General features: G+C 42.4%; 1 protein-coding gene across 4 annotated transcripts in view; it reads right to left on the minus strand.

Moving 5' to 3' along the window:
• Positions 1 to 15435, minus strand: part of DPP6 (dipeptidyl peptidase like 6) — an 842266-nt gene that overhangs the window by 471273 nt on the left and 355558 nt on the right. The window contains exon 1 of one of the 4 annotated variants that reach the window (XM_090047679.1): positions 14055 to 14120. The exons of the other annotated variants lie outside the window; for them this stretch is intronic. Within the exon in view, the coding sequence (XP_089903805.1) occupies positions 14055 to 14105 (51 nt within the window). The 5' untranslated portion in view covers positions 14106 to 14120. Of the gene's footprint in view, positions 1 to 14054; positions 14121 to 15435 lie in introns of those variants that run through there. 4 annotated transcript variants of the gene reach the window in all.

The following is a 15435-nucleotide window of genomic DNA, read 5'->3' on the forward strand; positions in this document are numbered from 1 at the left end:
TGCAGGAAGCTGTACAAATACCACAAAAGGTGTTCCTACCACAAAGGGATTTATCAGCCAAGATTTGTCCAATTTATTATAGCATTTTGCCACTAAACGTTGGAGTGGACATTGCGCAGTCTTTGTACCCAGGATGCCTGTCTTTGGGCAATGAGTGCAAATGCTTGTTGTGCCCTACACACCGGTCCATTCGGTGTGGCGCCACCTGGTCCACCAAGGCATGCACCACTTGGAGGCCCAACGACTTGATACCGAGGTGGTACAGCAGTGGCAGAGGAAGGAGAAGGTGACCAGCCCGGGCCTGCAAATCCCACTCCCCGCACAACAACATACACCCATTCTTCGGCAATGGGGGCACCCAGAATCAGGTTCCTCAGTCACCTGAGGACCCATCAAGCTGATGGATGTCATCCTTGACTCAGAGGGACTGCTGACGACTGAACCATGTAGATGAACCATGCAAAATATCTATAATATAGGAGATTGTACAGACACCGATATCCCAATAAATATAGTAGGTTTGGAGAGTTGCTGTAGCTGTGATGGTGCAGAAAATGCAAAAGAAGCAAGGGATTTTCTTGTTGATACCTTTACTGAGCTTACTGTACATTTGGGAGATATATCAGTCAAGCTTCTAGGCATGAAGTGCCCTTCCTCAGGCCTGGGGAAGAAGTAAGTGTAGTCCAAGTTAAATACAAAATAAAATAATGGCTTGTTCTAACACGAGCCATTTTTCATTTGGTATTTGACTTAGGCCTGAGCTGGATGGGGCTGAAGAGGACCAGAATTGTACAGTCACTGCATCCCTGTCCTGTTCTGTCCTTGCTTTTTCTGCTAAAATGAAGGCAATCCCCAAACGACAGCTACGGCCAGCTTTGTGGCATCGCTGCGTAAGATGAGCACCTATAGAGTGCTGAAATATATCAAGGTCCCCACCTGGGTGGTGTCAACTAAGCAGGCCAGGCCAGTGGACTTGAATGCCATCTTGTTTCCCGCTCTGTATTTCTGTAGTCCCTCAATGGTATAAGTGAACCACTTGTCCCTGAAGGGTGTAAGCAAGTCTTTCAAACAGCTCCCTTATCAAGACCAGTCAGCTCTGACTTCTGCCTTCCAGAAAATTTATTTTACACAGGATGACCTTGTCCCCACAACAAACAAAGCAAACAAGCAAATAAACTAAACCAAAATCCATGGTCTTTCATCAGACTGAAAGGGGCAATCCAAGCTCCGTGCTTCTCCCTTGCCCTCTGCTCCTGGAGCACTAAACCCTCTGTAGGGCCACCCTCACTTACTGGTCATCACGTGCAAGTGGTCCCCAACCTTCCAGCCAGGCAGAGTCTTCGCGCCCAACCAGCTGCAGATGGGTCTCGACCTCTGCAGGTTGAGCACCTTTTTACAAGGGATGCAGGTTAACTCTTAGCACAGCTCAGGTATTCAAATACATGGACAGAACAGGGGCACTTCAGCATAAACAGATACTTTGGCATGAAACTTTGGAATGGGTACAAGAGTTCTCATTAACAAATGCCACTTTTCCAGCTGGTTGGGAACAGAAGTGAACACAGAAAGGTCATTTTTCCCTTTCAGAATCTGTGCGGCTGAATGAGTTATGCCAGATACGGTGCAGCATCCTACAGGCCCCTCCTCCCTGCGCTTGCAAAGCTGCCTCTTGGGTTTTCTACCAGTAAAGCCGGGCTGTTGACCTCAGCAGGCCCCAGCTGTCACCCATTACATTCTGTAACAGCTTTGCTTTTCAAAGAGCTGATAATATGAATGGTCCCCATTAGCTCTGCCTGAAGATTGTAAGAAAAACTCTTTGTACCTGCCTGCAGATATTAAAGCAAGCAGCCTGGGTGAAGGGGCAGATTTTTCTTCCTCCTTGCCTCACTCACTATTTACATGGCAACCAGTGAAACTAAGAAGGAAACGAAGCAGGAAAAAAGCCTTCCATGTCTGAGAAGGACATGAAAAAAAACAAAGTCAGGCCTCAGTTGAGCTCTGCAGCAAGGAGGAAATTCTCACTCCTCAGTCCAACAGTGCTTATGGGGGGGAGGGGGGTTTCCCCCCAGTCCATGAAAGCTGGAGGATGGGGAGCTGGTAACGGTTGCGGTGGTAGAGAAGGAGGAATATCACCTCCCAAAAGCACTCACCAAAATGAGCCTACTCTGAAGAGGACAACTAGAGTCTCCACCAGGTGATACTTAGAGGTTAAAAATGAAGTCATTCAGATGGGAAAATATCTGTCAGGATTTATCTGCTCGCTCTCAAATGGATAAAAAGCCCCATTCTTTTTCCAGTGATGTCAAAAATCTCATCGTTTTAAAGCAAACAGCATTGCGTTCACAAGATCAAATGATACTAGTAAGGAAATGACCTCTTCGAGCTGAAGGGGTTGCAGTTCTGTTTATTTCTATCTAAGCCATATGAGTTGCAAATATACTTACCAAAATTACATGCTATGTGAATCTCTACATCCTGACAGAAACCTATTCGTGCTGGATCTGTATTATATATCATTTTTGTTACTAGCACTTTGTAACCTCTTGGGAAGCTGCAGTTGTTTACCAAGCAAATATCCAGCAGCATGTGTCAAGCATATTTTTACCTTCGCATCCTCCTCTGCTGTCACTCAGTGTACAAGGGGACATCATTACCGCAGGAGAAGACCAGTCGAGAAGCTCATGGCCTAACTGCTGCAGGTCTAAACTCTTCTTCCAGGGGAGGGTTCACTTGCATGAACGTCTATTACAGTTAAAGTCTGTTAAATTTGTACAAGAGTAACCTGTCAAAGCTACAGATTCAGTATTTAATTTAGCAGAGTATCTGCAAGATGAAACCGAAGTGCTCTACAGGTGACTGTTTAGAGCAATCATTCACAATTCTTTGCTGATGTAAATTACTTCTAATATTAAAAGGTACATGAGGCCTTGGGCAATCTACAATTGTCCTCTGTCAAGAGGAGACGTGCAAATTAAATGAGTTGCATAAAAAGACTCATGTGTACATATGGTTAACACATGAGACACCAACAGGAGACCTCATGTATACCACGAAAAAGATATTTAATTCAAATGTATCTTTTAGACTAGAATAATATGGGTCATCTGTATTATGGATGAAGGGTTAAGGTGTGGTCAGACTAAGTACGCAGAAATTAATACTGCAATGAGAAATAAACAGTTAAAGGTAGTAGGCCTGTGGCCGTTACACTTGTGGGGGTGGGGGGCGGGAAGAGAGTTTGCAAGGAAACAGCTACAGAAATGAGGTGGTTACCTGCTATGACCCCTTTAGGAGGCCTATAGGCCACTAAGAGCACAGCAGCTAGCTGGCACCAGAAAAATTCTCAAAGGTCTTGGCAATGCTAAATGTCTCTTCTGACGCACAGGAGGGGAAGGAACTACTGAGCTGAGCTAAAAGGCAGAAGTGGAAGGGTGAGTGTGTGTATGAGTGCAAGTGGGACTGGGGATCCATGTCCCTTGGAACAGCATCTGCTCACAGTACTACCAATTACTGCGCAAAGAATGAGCTAACACATCAGGTTAAATTAGAAAGCCAATTATTTGGGTGTGTGGCAGAAGGAAGCGAAAGAGCTACAGGCAGCAACCCTGCCCCATTCACTCACCTGGAATCAGACAGTTACACATTTAGGCTAGAGGCAGACATTCAAAAAGCCCGAGTCTGAATTGATTCAATCTTTGCAGGTTAGTCTAACCTACAAAGCTTGAACTGATTTGGAGGTGGATAGACTTTCCCTTTTCATTCCAGAAATGCAGGCACATGCCTACAGTGGCTCAGGCAACAAGCCCAGGGCCGCTAGAGCAGTCCTCTCATCCCTTCCACAGTGCTGAGCTGAGAGGGCACATGGCCAGGCCCCAGCGGGACACTCTGATTAGCGAGAGGTCTCCCCACTGATGAGGAGGGAGCCAGCAGGGAGTTGATAAGACAGCACTGAGTTACACAGCAGGTAGTGACACAGGGAGTTGTTAGTTTGTTGATGGGGTGCTGAATACTAATGAGAGATCCTTTTGTTTTAAGAAGAACTTGAACAACAACTATTTCCAAGGAAGGAACAGAGGGACATTACTAGCTACAGGCCAATGCGAAGTGGCTAGAATTCACTTTGGATTCGGATGACTTGGGGGACAGCGATTTGATTCAGTGATTTGAATCACTGTCCCAAATCGATTAGGCCGAATCGGCCAAATCTCCAAATCAGACAGGCCCCATCCCCTGCCCACTCTCCCAGCCTGTCAGTGGCTGCCCCAGCTGGCCCCAGCCTCCTGGCTCTTCAAAAGAAAAAAGCCAGGCACTAACCAGCTGCTGCCAGGTTGAGGGGGGTGATCTCCGTTGCCCCCACTGTCCCACGTTGTGTGGGGGGGCTCTGTCATGAGCCCCCAGGGGCCCCGATGGCCACTGCAGCAGCTGGTGGGTGGGGGCTTTTAAAAAATAAATAAAATAAATAAATAAAAAGAACCAGAAGCTGGGGTCAGGCAGGGCAGCCATGGTGGGGGGGCGGGGCTGGGAGAGCAAGTGGGGGTCAGGGGTGCTCAGAGGAGGTTGGGGGAGCAGGCAGTGGATGGCACCTGGCAGGGGTGCCCCCATGGTCCCCTCCCCCTTCCTACAGCTCCCCCTCCCCCTACTTAACAGCACAGAGTCCAGGGCCAGCTCCCTTTAGCAGCAAGTGGGGACTGCCCGAATCTCTGAATCAATTTGGAATTTTTTACTGATCTCCTGATTCGATTCCAATTCAGAGATTTGGCCGCTGAATCATGCCAAATCTTCTCTGAATCAAATCAGTACCCAAAGCTTTGTACAGCCCTACTAGCTACCTGTGGATTACCTCCAAACAGCCCCAAGCGGATACTGTCCTGTCTACCTTTGTCTCATCTCCCACAGCACAGACTGTAGCCAGCATGTGGTCTGCTAGCTAATGCCCAGAGGTGTCTGCATAAGGCAGAGGGGACGGGGGAATCCCTGCTTGAGCAGGGAGTGGTGAGGGTAGGGTGGGGAGCAGGAGGAAGCCAGGCAGACATTGCTGTACCTGCCATCTCTGCAAGAGCTGCAGTGAGGGAGCAGGGGGAAAGGCCAGCTCTGCTGGGCTGGAGCAGACAGCAGAGCCCTGCCCAGCAAAGCATCTGGGATGCTGGAGGATTTAACTTAAACCAGGAAGAGGTTTGGGACAGATATTGCATAAACCAGTTTGACCCAAATCAGTTAAGTCTGATACTACCTTCAACCAGGTTCATCTCAAACCAGTTTCAGCCATTTTTCAAACTGGTTTACATACACTGAACTTCTGTTCTGTTAGGTTTAAGCCAGTTTCTGATCACTTAGTGGTCTATGTGTAATATCCATCCTTAGCCTTAAAGCTCAAGCATCATCAAGTAGCCAGGCTGTCCAGGTCAGAGGGTTCCAGGTAGTATGCAGAGAAGTTTTTGCCTCCCCCACTCCATATGCACCACTTTTGCAGCTGAAGAAGGGATGGAGGAAGCACAGGCTAGATGTGTAAAAATAGCGTACTGATTGCTGTATCAAATTGTGCCTTCCCATTCACTTCAAACCCCTAAGCCTAGCACCTGTAAGTGTGGCATATGGGCTGTGGCTTTCCACACCTCTCTACTCAGAAGCTCAACTTTACTGAGCTATACAGAACCCAGGCTGCAGATCTCACCTACCTGGCTCCCCAGGAGTCACGCTACGATTAAAGTATGACTGAAGCCCCACTTCCTGGTTTAACTGAGCCCTTTCCAACCTGGCTATACACCTGACCAAGAAGACGACTCTGACCAGGGGACCTCCAGTGACTGGGGCCATCTTCCATTTATGTCTGCAGACAGAATAACACTGGGCAGCATCCACTGGCTCCTTGGACTTGTGGTGGGTGTGCTCCTCTTGGTGTCTTCCCTCAGAGACCTCATTATTAGCTGTTGACCCACACTCCCATCCCAGTTTTCATTTTAGCTGCCCCAAGTATTCAGTTGCTGCACACTTAATAGCCCTTCTAAGAAGAGAGAGGGATAGCAGTTTCTGTGTGGGCCTCAGCCCACAGCCTCCCATGTATAACAAACAGGTTCAGTTTAACTGAGAAGCAGCATGAGCCAAAGGGTAGAGCCTTGGGTTTGAGTCAAGAGACTTGGGTTCTTGCTGGTTTCTACTTTCTGGTCTTTGGCAAATCATTTGCCTTATCCTATATATGTACCTCAGTCCCATTTCCCACCTTCCCCCTCCTATTTATACTGCAGGCATTTCAGGACAGGCGGCATTTCAGTGCTCATACAATGCATTTTAGCAGTGCTGGTGCTTTCAGGAAGGGCTCTAGTTATTGCCCAAGCAAAAACAACTGAGATGGTAAACAGGTGCTTCTGGGACATAGCAAATATTCCACTCCAGCTAGCAAGGAGGAAAATTATTAGCAGCAAGATGATCATCAGAGCATTGCAAATTAATGTTCTCATATCTGAACTGAAAGGAAAGTTTAAAAGGTAGTCTCTATGGCATTTCAAAAATATTATCATTGCTAAATGTACATAATTTAAGACCAGCTACACCTAAATTAACTGAATAGCTACAATTCCACATTCATCTTGAAACAGTTGTAAAGTTTCTGAGCCATACACTGAGAGGGAGAAAAGTAAGGAGAAAGAAGAGACTGTTCTTCATATTTTTTCCCCATTTCTCCCCTTGCTCACATTTCTCAGAGGCAAAGAAAAGGAAGGAGAGTAATAATGGGGACACAAAGCATGGCTGCTCTAATCCAGCTATGAACCTGGATACGAGCAACCAAAAAAATCATGACATCTATTTAAAAGCAGCCACAACCCTACATGAAACTGATAAAGAGACATCTTGGGATGGTGTAGTCCAAGCACAAAGCCAGTATCACAGAGAGGTATCCTACTTTGGCTGTCTCAGTAAAGAGGCCAAGACGACTAGGCTATGCTCGTAGGTGGTCAGCTGACTGGAGAGCACCAAATGAACATGTTTCAGCTCCATTTGGTCACCCTGCTCCTTTTCCAGATGATTTGAGTTTCCAGGGCTGCTGATTCATTCCCCATAGCATTTAAGGGAATACATGCATGAACTAGGAACATCTTGCACCTCCTCCAAATAAAAATAAAAACCTGTGGAACTGCCTGACTGTGCAACCCATACAGCTTGGCTTAGGTACAACATCACATTTTGAACTGGGTGCATTTGGCAGAATATCTCCAGGTTTCAAGTCCTGACCCTAGTGAATTCAATGGGGGTATCACCACCAACTTTGAGGAAGACTTCCCCTTGGAAATGCAGTCTCTTCATTCATAATCGAAATGTTAAACAGAAACATCAGAGATCTGGGTTTTTTATACAGTGTGCTTTCACTGCTGACAGTGGGTGTAAACACCCATTAGCACTGTATCAGCAAGAGAGATTTGAGATACGTGTGCATGTTTTCTACATATTCTAGCAAGTAAGAGGATCAGCTGGAAAGAGAGCAGTGAAAGAAAGCCAGTGAGATTTTTTTTATTTGAAAATTAGAACGTCTGTTCATAATTCTTAGTGTTCTTCATCTTAAATTGCAAAAGTGGACATTATGTGCTCGTATCTTACTAGAATCATAAAAAAGTATAACTGGAAGGGACTTTAGGAGGTCATCTAGTCCACCCCCCTGCTCAAGGCAGGATCACCCCATCTAAACCATCCTAGACAATTGTCTAACTGAAAAGTGCCATATCAATTTGGTAACACCTTTCCCCCCAGAACAGATATTAATAATAATGCAGTTTTAACCTGTGATGCAGCAAACACTTAAGGACATGGATACGAGTATGTTGCTTACTTTCTTTGGTGCCTGCAAAAAACAGGGCTATATATTATTTTGCTTATTGCCCCTGGCAGTTTTGTAACATTCAAAGGAGACAACACTCAAAGGAGATGCCCTAACAAAGTGGCGGTACTCCTCACCACTATTGTTTACACATTAGTTAATTGTAAAATATAGTCTGAAGTTGTAGAAGGACAAAGTGAAACAGTAACCACAAAAATTAAGTGATTTAAATTGTTTCACCCTGACTTCACTCGTCCTTACAAGACTCACCGACTCCTGCAGAAGTCAAAACAACCCATTCCACAATAAATCATATTACTGAACTTAGACCAGGTACAGATATTACATTTTTACCAGTATGAACAATCAGAAACCAGTCTGTGACCATAACTATAACCATGACAGAATAGAAATTTGACACAGACTGGTTTAGCAGTGGCAGAACCCAGTCTAAGAGTTGCCTTCCCTCCACCAAAGCGGGGATGTATGTTCTGTTTACTGCCAATCTAGACTACACCGCTTACAGAAAACCACATACCTTAGATTGATCTCACCTCAGGCTGTTTGATTATCTGTATCTAGCCTTGAAGATCAGATTGTGAGCCCCTTAGTTCCTCCCATGAGGAGTTCTTATTGCTTACACCCATACATTAAGGAGTTCACATTCTGGCCATAAGTACCAGATGTTAGCAAAGAATACAGCCCAGTAATACCATTATAAGAGGTCTACAATCCATATTATACAGCAGTCTCTAAAACTGGTTTCATGACTATTTTGTCCCAGCATGTTCACAACTCGTAGAAAATAAGCTGGTTATGTAAAAACAATCTTTCATGGATTATAACACCTCTCTTTTGAGGAAGCGCCTAATGGCATCTTTAGCGATAATTAGCACAAAAAATATACCCACTAACCCCCCCCTACAAAAACACACCATTAAAAACACTCTGCATTATTCTTTTAAGCCAAGGTAAGTTTGATTCTCAGTCATTCTCTGCAGCAAAATGCATTTGTACATAATATGGTGCTGGTTAGTCTTCCTAAACTATTTGAAGTTTTTAATGTAAAAGAAAAAGGAAAAAAAAACAACTGATTCAACATTTACATAAAATGACTGCCTACTTGCTGGCTTTACCAACCTCTCTTCTGAACAGCCCTAAGCACCTGACATTACCGGGGCAGGGTTCCTGAATAGCTGAAAAACCAGGGATGGCTGAAGAGAAAATGCACAGAGCCCCAAACCAGCATAGGATCGGGATTTGTAAAATCAGTAGCACTAAAGGTACCTGTGTAGCCCCATTTCTGGGGGTCCTTGCTCAAAGCCTATGGTTCCCCCAGACAAGGTGGAGGCCTCTGGACACAGCTGTCTCTCGTTGGTCCCAGCAACCAAGCCAGACGCAGGTGGTGCTGCTTTGCAATTGCCTGGTGGGTTCCCAAGCACTGGCCTGAGCTGCACAGTTTATACTACAGCGATGAAGACCAAGGCTCAGTAAGCGGTGGAGCTAGGGGACTCTTATACCCCCTGCACTCTCCCCAAAGGGAAAGCCTGAATGCCTTGCCTCTAGAGCTCCTTTGCTACTGCTCCTATCCCGTTTTTTCTGCCTTGGAACAATGAGGTTAGCCCCCATCTCTTCATGCCCATGCACACCCCCTCTCCTCCCAAACCCTCCCCCTACTTGCTACCTCTTGCCCATCTCCATGCTGCTGCCCCTGAGCATGGACACTAGGGAGGCAGCTGCAATTTCAGCCCCAGACAAACCTGTGAGGCAGCCTGTGCAGATGCTGGTCTCTGCAGCTAAGGGAGAGAGGAGCTCTCCCAGCGCTACCGTGAGCTCCCTCCTCTTTGTCACTGAAGCAAATGAGTATAGACCTCCAGCCCCAGCTTACTCTTATTTTCTTGGGCAGCGCAACAGAGAAAAGAAAAATAACCCTGCCCAGTAAGTAAAAGAGATTTAATTAGATTACCCATTAGCCCCTTATTAACGACCGCCTCCCCCCGACAGAAGGAAGAGGAACTGTGAGTAAATGGTCTGTGCAACAGACTTCCTCCTATAAACATGGTCGGTCCATAGGTGAGCTATGCACCATTTGCACTGTTGACAAGCATCTATAATGGAGGACAGCGGTCCCTGCAGCACTCCTGCCACTGTGGAAGACTTCCTAACCAGCTGGAAGCAACAGGCTTCTCCTCAGCGTTTACAGCTGCACACTACCTGCTACTTAATTTGTGCTGCAAACCAGCATGCACCCTGCTGCACATGGGGAGCTTGCCCAAGAGCCCTCTTTCTCAGCAGTGAAGGCACAGGCCTTGGTTGCTTGAGCTACAGGAGATTCCTTTTCAGCTAAGAGTTAGGAGCAGCTCCCTTAGCCTTTAAAACAGGAGGCACAGACAGAAAACTGGGTACCACATCACTTCATCAGGGGGGTTGAGCAAGTCAGACTACAACAGCAGTCCTGCCTTCTCCAAGAGTTTTTTTTTTTCTGCTCTAAGGAATGAGAGATTGGGATATATATGCGTGTATACTAGAGGGATTTATACATATAAATCATATATAATACGCATATTAAAACATTCATTTCAGTTTTTATTTAATAGTTAGACACACAAGCTGCCTCTATTTTCTCTGTAAATTGTAATAAAAAACACTTCAACTGACGTTTATCATGGTTTCATTCTTAGTCCTATACCTTCACCCTTTTTTCTTATGCATTTTGTCTCATGCACCAGTCCCCTTGTATTACGGCCTTTAAATCCCATCTAAAATGTGAGGAAAAGGAGAGATTGTTCCAAGACAGATGCTTGCTATATCATTTTACAACCTAAAGCACATTTATGAACAAAACATAAACCTGGGGTAATACAGGGTCATGATGGAAACCTTGACAGTAACTTGAAACAAATATTGAAGAAGAGCTATTACCTCAACCCACCACCATAAATACTTTTCAAAGTAAATTATAAGGGTTCTTTTTTGAAATGCATGCTTACACTGTGCACATCTCCTTCAAAAATGTGGCGCTACAGCTCATAATAGCTTTTTTATAGCTGTTATGGTCTATTGGTTCAAAAATCCATTAAAAATAGTCCTTAAATACTTATAGGTTTGATTGATCACAATAGGGTGCAGTATTGAGTAAATAATGTGTGCTTTAAACATTTTCTAAATAAAGGTTTCTGCAAGAGACCTCAGTGGCTCTGAAGTAGCCATTATATCCTTTCATATCAAACTTTCTGTGTTTCCATGACAATTTCTTTTCTTTTCTTTTTTAACACTCATAACATTTTACCCTGTTATTTTCAAACCTTGGTATAAATATTAAAGAAATCTCTCTCTCATATTAACAATATTACTGAACAATCCTCAAAACACCTTGGTTTATAAGTTAAACACTTCAGTCTTCAGCCTTATTTGTAATTATTCTAAGAAGCAAAAATAAAGTTCTTGTTAACTCTAGATAAATGTCTCCTTTGGGAAACACTTCGCTTTTCCATCCTCAGTTTGGCCATTTGTGTGCAAGTGTTTCAAGCACAATTCTGGCTATATTTTTTTTAAAAATTATCAGCATCCTGGTACTGCAAATGTCTTCAGTCGCACTGATTTGCTGCTGAGCACTTTTGAAAATCTTCCTGTTGGTGTACAGATCTCCCAGTCTTGGGAGATTTATGTGAACCGAAGACCAGAGAGTCAGCTGAAGAGAGGAGGTCTCCTGTGGACTTCAGTAAGCACTGAATACTGGATAGAAGTAGAGTTTCACTGGCTTTTGCTGGGTTACATTATTATTATTTAGATTTATAACCTGCCCTACCCAAACAGGCTCAGGGGAGCTTACAATAAAAGACCCACAAGAATATAAAAGACTCTCCAAACAACATCTCAAAACTTTAAAACTGCACCCCCATCCACATTTACTCCCCCACCCATCACCCAGAGGGCAAACCCTCCAGCACATGCCAGCTGCGTTTCCCCAATCCATAAATCAGATTGTTACTATTGAAGCACTGTGTTATCTGATGTTTCATATATTAATATAGAGCTTCTGAATCCAGTCATTATTAAAACATTTTTAAAAAAGAATAGATAATAATTAACAATATAGGCTGGATCCTTAGCTTGCATAAATCATCAGAGCTCCATTGGTTTTAATTTATACCAGCCAAGAAGAAGGCCCTCAAAATCCTCCTGGAATTATACTTTGATTCATCCTCACAAACTATTTAATGCTGAGGATTTGATTTAATTACCTGGAATTCTTTTTCATTTACTATTATGTTCCATGGGATGGAAAGAATTAGGGAGAGCAATTGCTAGGTATGTTAATGATAAGACTACTGAAAATCATGACCTTGATATGGCCATAAATAGTGAACAAGATAAGACTCAGAGTTAAGTGAAATGAAGGCGTGTGCGCCATATTATATAGATACATAATCTCCTGCATAAATATATTATGGGCTATTCTAACTGTATATATTGTACAGTAAAACACCTCCCCATTATATTCTAATTCCAGCCATAAAAACTCTCTATGAGGCTTTGACATATTTCTTGTTGGAACTGCCTGCAGTTGGAAAAAAACAGTAACACACAAAAATGAAACTTTTTTTCAGCATTAAATTTTGGACTACATAACCTCACTATGCTACATACCTTAGGGATAAAATAGGACAACAACATTAGGGATCCAGAAAGAATATATACAAAACAAAGGCATCTTAAAAGCCTAAAATAGCTCACACAAAGAGGTAAAGTGTTCAGCACCACAACATCAAAAGTTTTGTGTGAATAAAATATTTCTATTCAAGAAGGACATCTTGCCTTCCTAAAATAAACGCTTCCCTAAGCCCATATAAGTGCCATGCTTTGACAGCAGTAATTATCTCATGCCATTTAATATGATATAATAGCTACTTATGTGTACTGGATAGGCTTTAATTTCCAAGAAAATGTTATTTATATTGCACACATAAAACACGGTATAATATTGAAAATATGATTTGTACTCAAGTAGTGACATACATTAAAAAAGACCCAAAATTTTGAATAAGAACATCACTCTGATTGCAAGATAGATCATTACAAACAGGGAAAATCCCTAACTACTCTTTCTTGCTTACAGATGACAGTATTACCATAAAAGCCAACCATTTCCCACCACTGATGAAGTCTCACATCAAGACTAATTTTATATCTTAAAGTTTTGAAACAAATTAGCAGACTCTCAGATCCTTGAAATTGTATATATTATTTAATATATAAAATTGACTTGACTCTACTCAAGTTAATTTTAGTAGTCTCATAAAGTGATATCCATTCATATATTCTCAACACATACAGAAGGTTTAATTCAAAGCCATCTGGAAGTGATCCCTATTTTGTAGTATGGACTCATAATGAAACATTGCCCTGCATTTGTTCCATCAAAACTAGAGAAAATCATTCAGCGTACATGACAGATATAACCATTTCACGATATAACCATTTCACTTGTTGCACCAAATTAAGTCTACTTTTGCCCAAAGAAGGATCTGTAAAATGTCTCTGTGATTTTATCAGTACTCCACAAGATATGCAAGAGGTTTTAGGATTAATAGGCTATCACATTAACATTTAATTCATTTGACCACTGCACTGGATAACAATGTAAGCTTGAAATGTGTGTCATACATCTACATGGTCTTATTCCCTTTATAATCTCTAAAATACATCAGTAACAATGGTAAGAAATCCTACATTTTCTCTTTGAAGCTTTCCTCTTCTTATTTGGACTGTTCTCTTCTCTTCTAATCTCCAAGAAGTTAAAACTAAGAAATTACTTTGCACTGTGTTTTACTTTTCTTATGAGTCTCCCTCAGCTCTAAAACACAGCTTCAGGGAAAAAGAGTTTCTTTAAAAAAAGTACCTTTCTATATACACGTTCCAGTAAATGTAATTTGAAAGGACATGAAAGAAATCAATTTGGTTTCAAGTGTTTTTCTGTGTACAAATGCTGTTTCTGTTTCAAACTCTGTAAAACTTTTCTTATACCCGTCAGATCAAACTGTATGCTTTATGTGCCTAGCAAGTGATTTGTTAAAATTAAATCAATTTGCAAAGCAACAAGCATATATAATCAAATCCTACACTGTCAAGATTGATCAGATTGCTCACTTACAGCTGGTCATTTGTCATCAAACACATTCTCTACTTCACATTTAATTTTTACCATAACAGTTTCTTAGTAAGCTAATGTATATTTTTCACTCACCCTCCAAAATTTTTTACATCTCTTCACTCTGGATAGTTTTGATTTGTTCATCCCCGATGTCTGCAGGTCAGATATGTATCCTGGGTGGTTGCAACTGTGTTCTACAATAAGCCTGGTGCCTAAAACAGTAGAGCACTAGGTATTCTTGAAATCAGAGGCACTCCTTAGCTTTTAATGCTGCTTCCAATAACCACACAGTCCACAGCTCAGCATAAAGTAACCAATAGCTGAACGTGACATTAAAAAAAAACCAAAAAAACCTTTCCATCAAGATCATAGAGCAGACTTGATCCATCCAAAGCTTGATTTAGGGCAGGGGGAAAAAAAATATTGTCAGACATCCAACCTTAAGAAGATACCGGAGCTTGAAAATGGTGGCACTTTAAGACACTGTCATGCTTAGTTTTAACACAGGGATTGTTTAAATCCTGTATTTAAAACAAAATCAAAGCTGCTTTAAAATATATGGAAATGAAGAGATATTACAAAAACCGCTCCAATAATCTGCCATGGAAGGATGCTGAGAATTTCTCATGCAGTTGCTTCTGTTTTGTTTTCTGGTGTTCCTTGGCATAAATTCAGCAAACAGAAAATGAAGTGGTAAGTGCCTCAGAAATTCAGCTTTGGGAAAAATGAAACTACCATTATTTCACCATCCAGTTCTGGCATGAGAAAATAACTTGTTTATAGAGCGTTCAGAGTTTTTAGGTGCACGTAGCGACTGTGAGACAGATCTTATGAGCTCATTTTTTTTGTATCACCAAAAACCCACCCTGCCATATGATCACTTCAGCGTATGATCTGCTAACATCTCACAAGATAAATAATGCCAGGCTGAAAAGTCACTGAATGCTTCAGGAAGTGCCTTGATGATTAAGTATGTGACACAATTTTTTCCTGTGTCAACATTAATCCAAAGCACCATATTATGGAACAGCGCCTTTCTAGAAGTCACCCATGCAGGATGAGATACGAAAAGGAGTCTTTGCTTGTAATGCCCAGTAACTTTTTGCATGACTCATTTCTTAAGAACACAGTGTGAATTCTACTTTATTCCTTGTTTAGTACATTTTACCAGCTTCAACTTTCCCTCTAGTCTTAGCTGGCCACAGAAAACTTCACTTCCTGCCTGAAAAAGGTTATATCATTGCTTTGTGATGCAATGTTAGTGTGTATAGGGCCAAAACTTGACAATCTAGTTTAATTCCCATCTAGTTTATAAAGCATACTATCAAAGAAAATCACATCCCTCCCTAGTGGGTTATTTGCTTTATAGTGCTACTCACTACTCTTTGCTGCTTGAGTAGCCAAGATCTATAGATCTGTCATAAGATCCAAAGTTGCAGAGTTCAAATTCTGCTATCATCAGTGAATCCATAGT

This window comes from Crocodylus siamensis, chromosome 5 (assembly GCF_052110815.1).
Source record: "Crocodylus siamensis isolate JL-2025a chromosome 5, ASM5211081v1, whole genome shotgun sequence".
NCBI classification, from domain to species: Eukaryota; Metazoa; Chordata; order Crocodylia; family Crocodylidae; genus Crocodylus; species Crocodylus siamensis.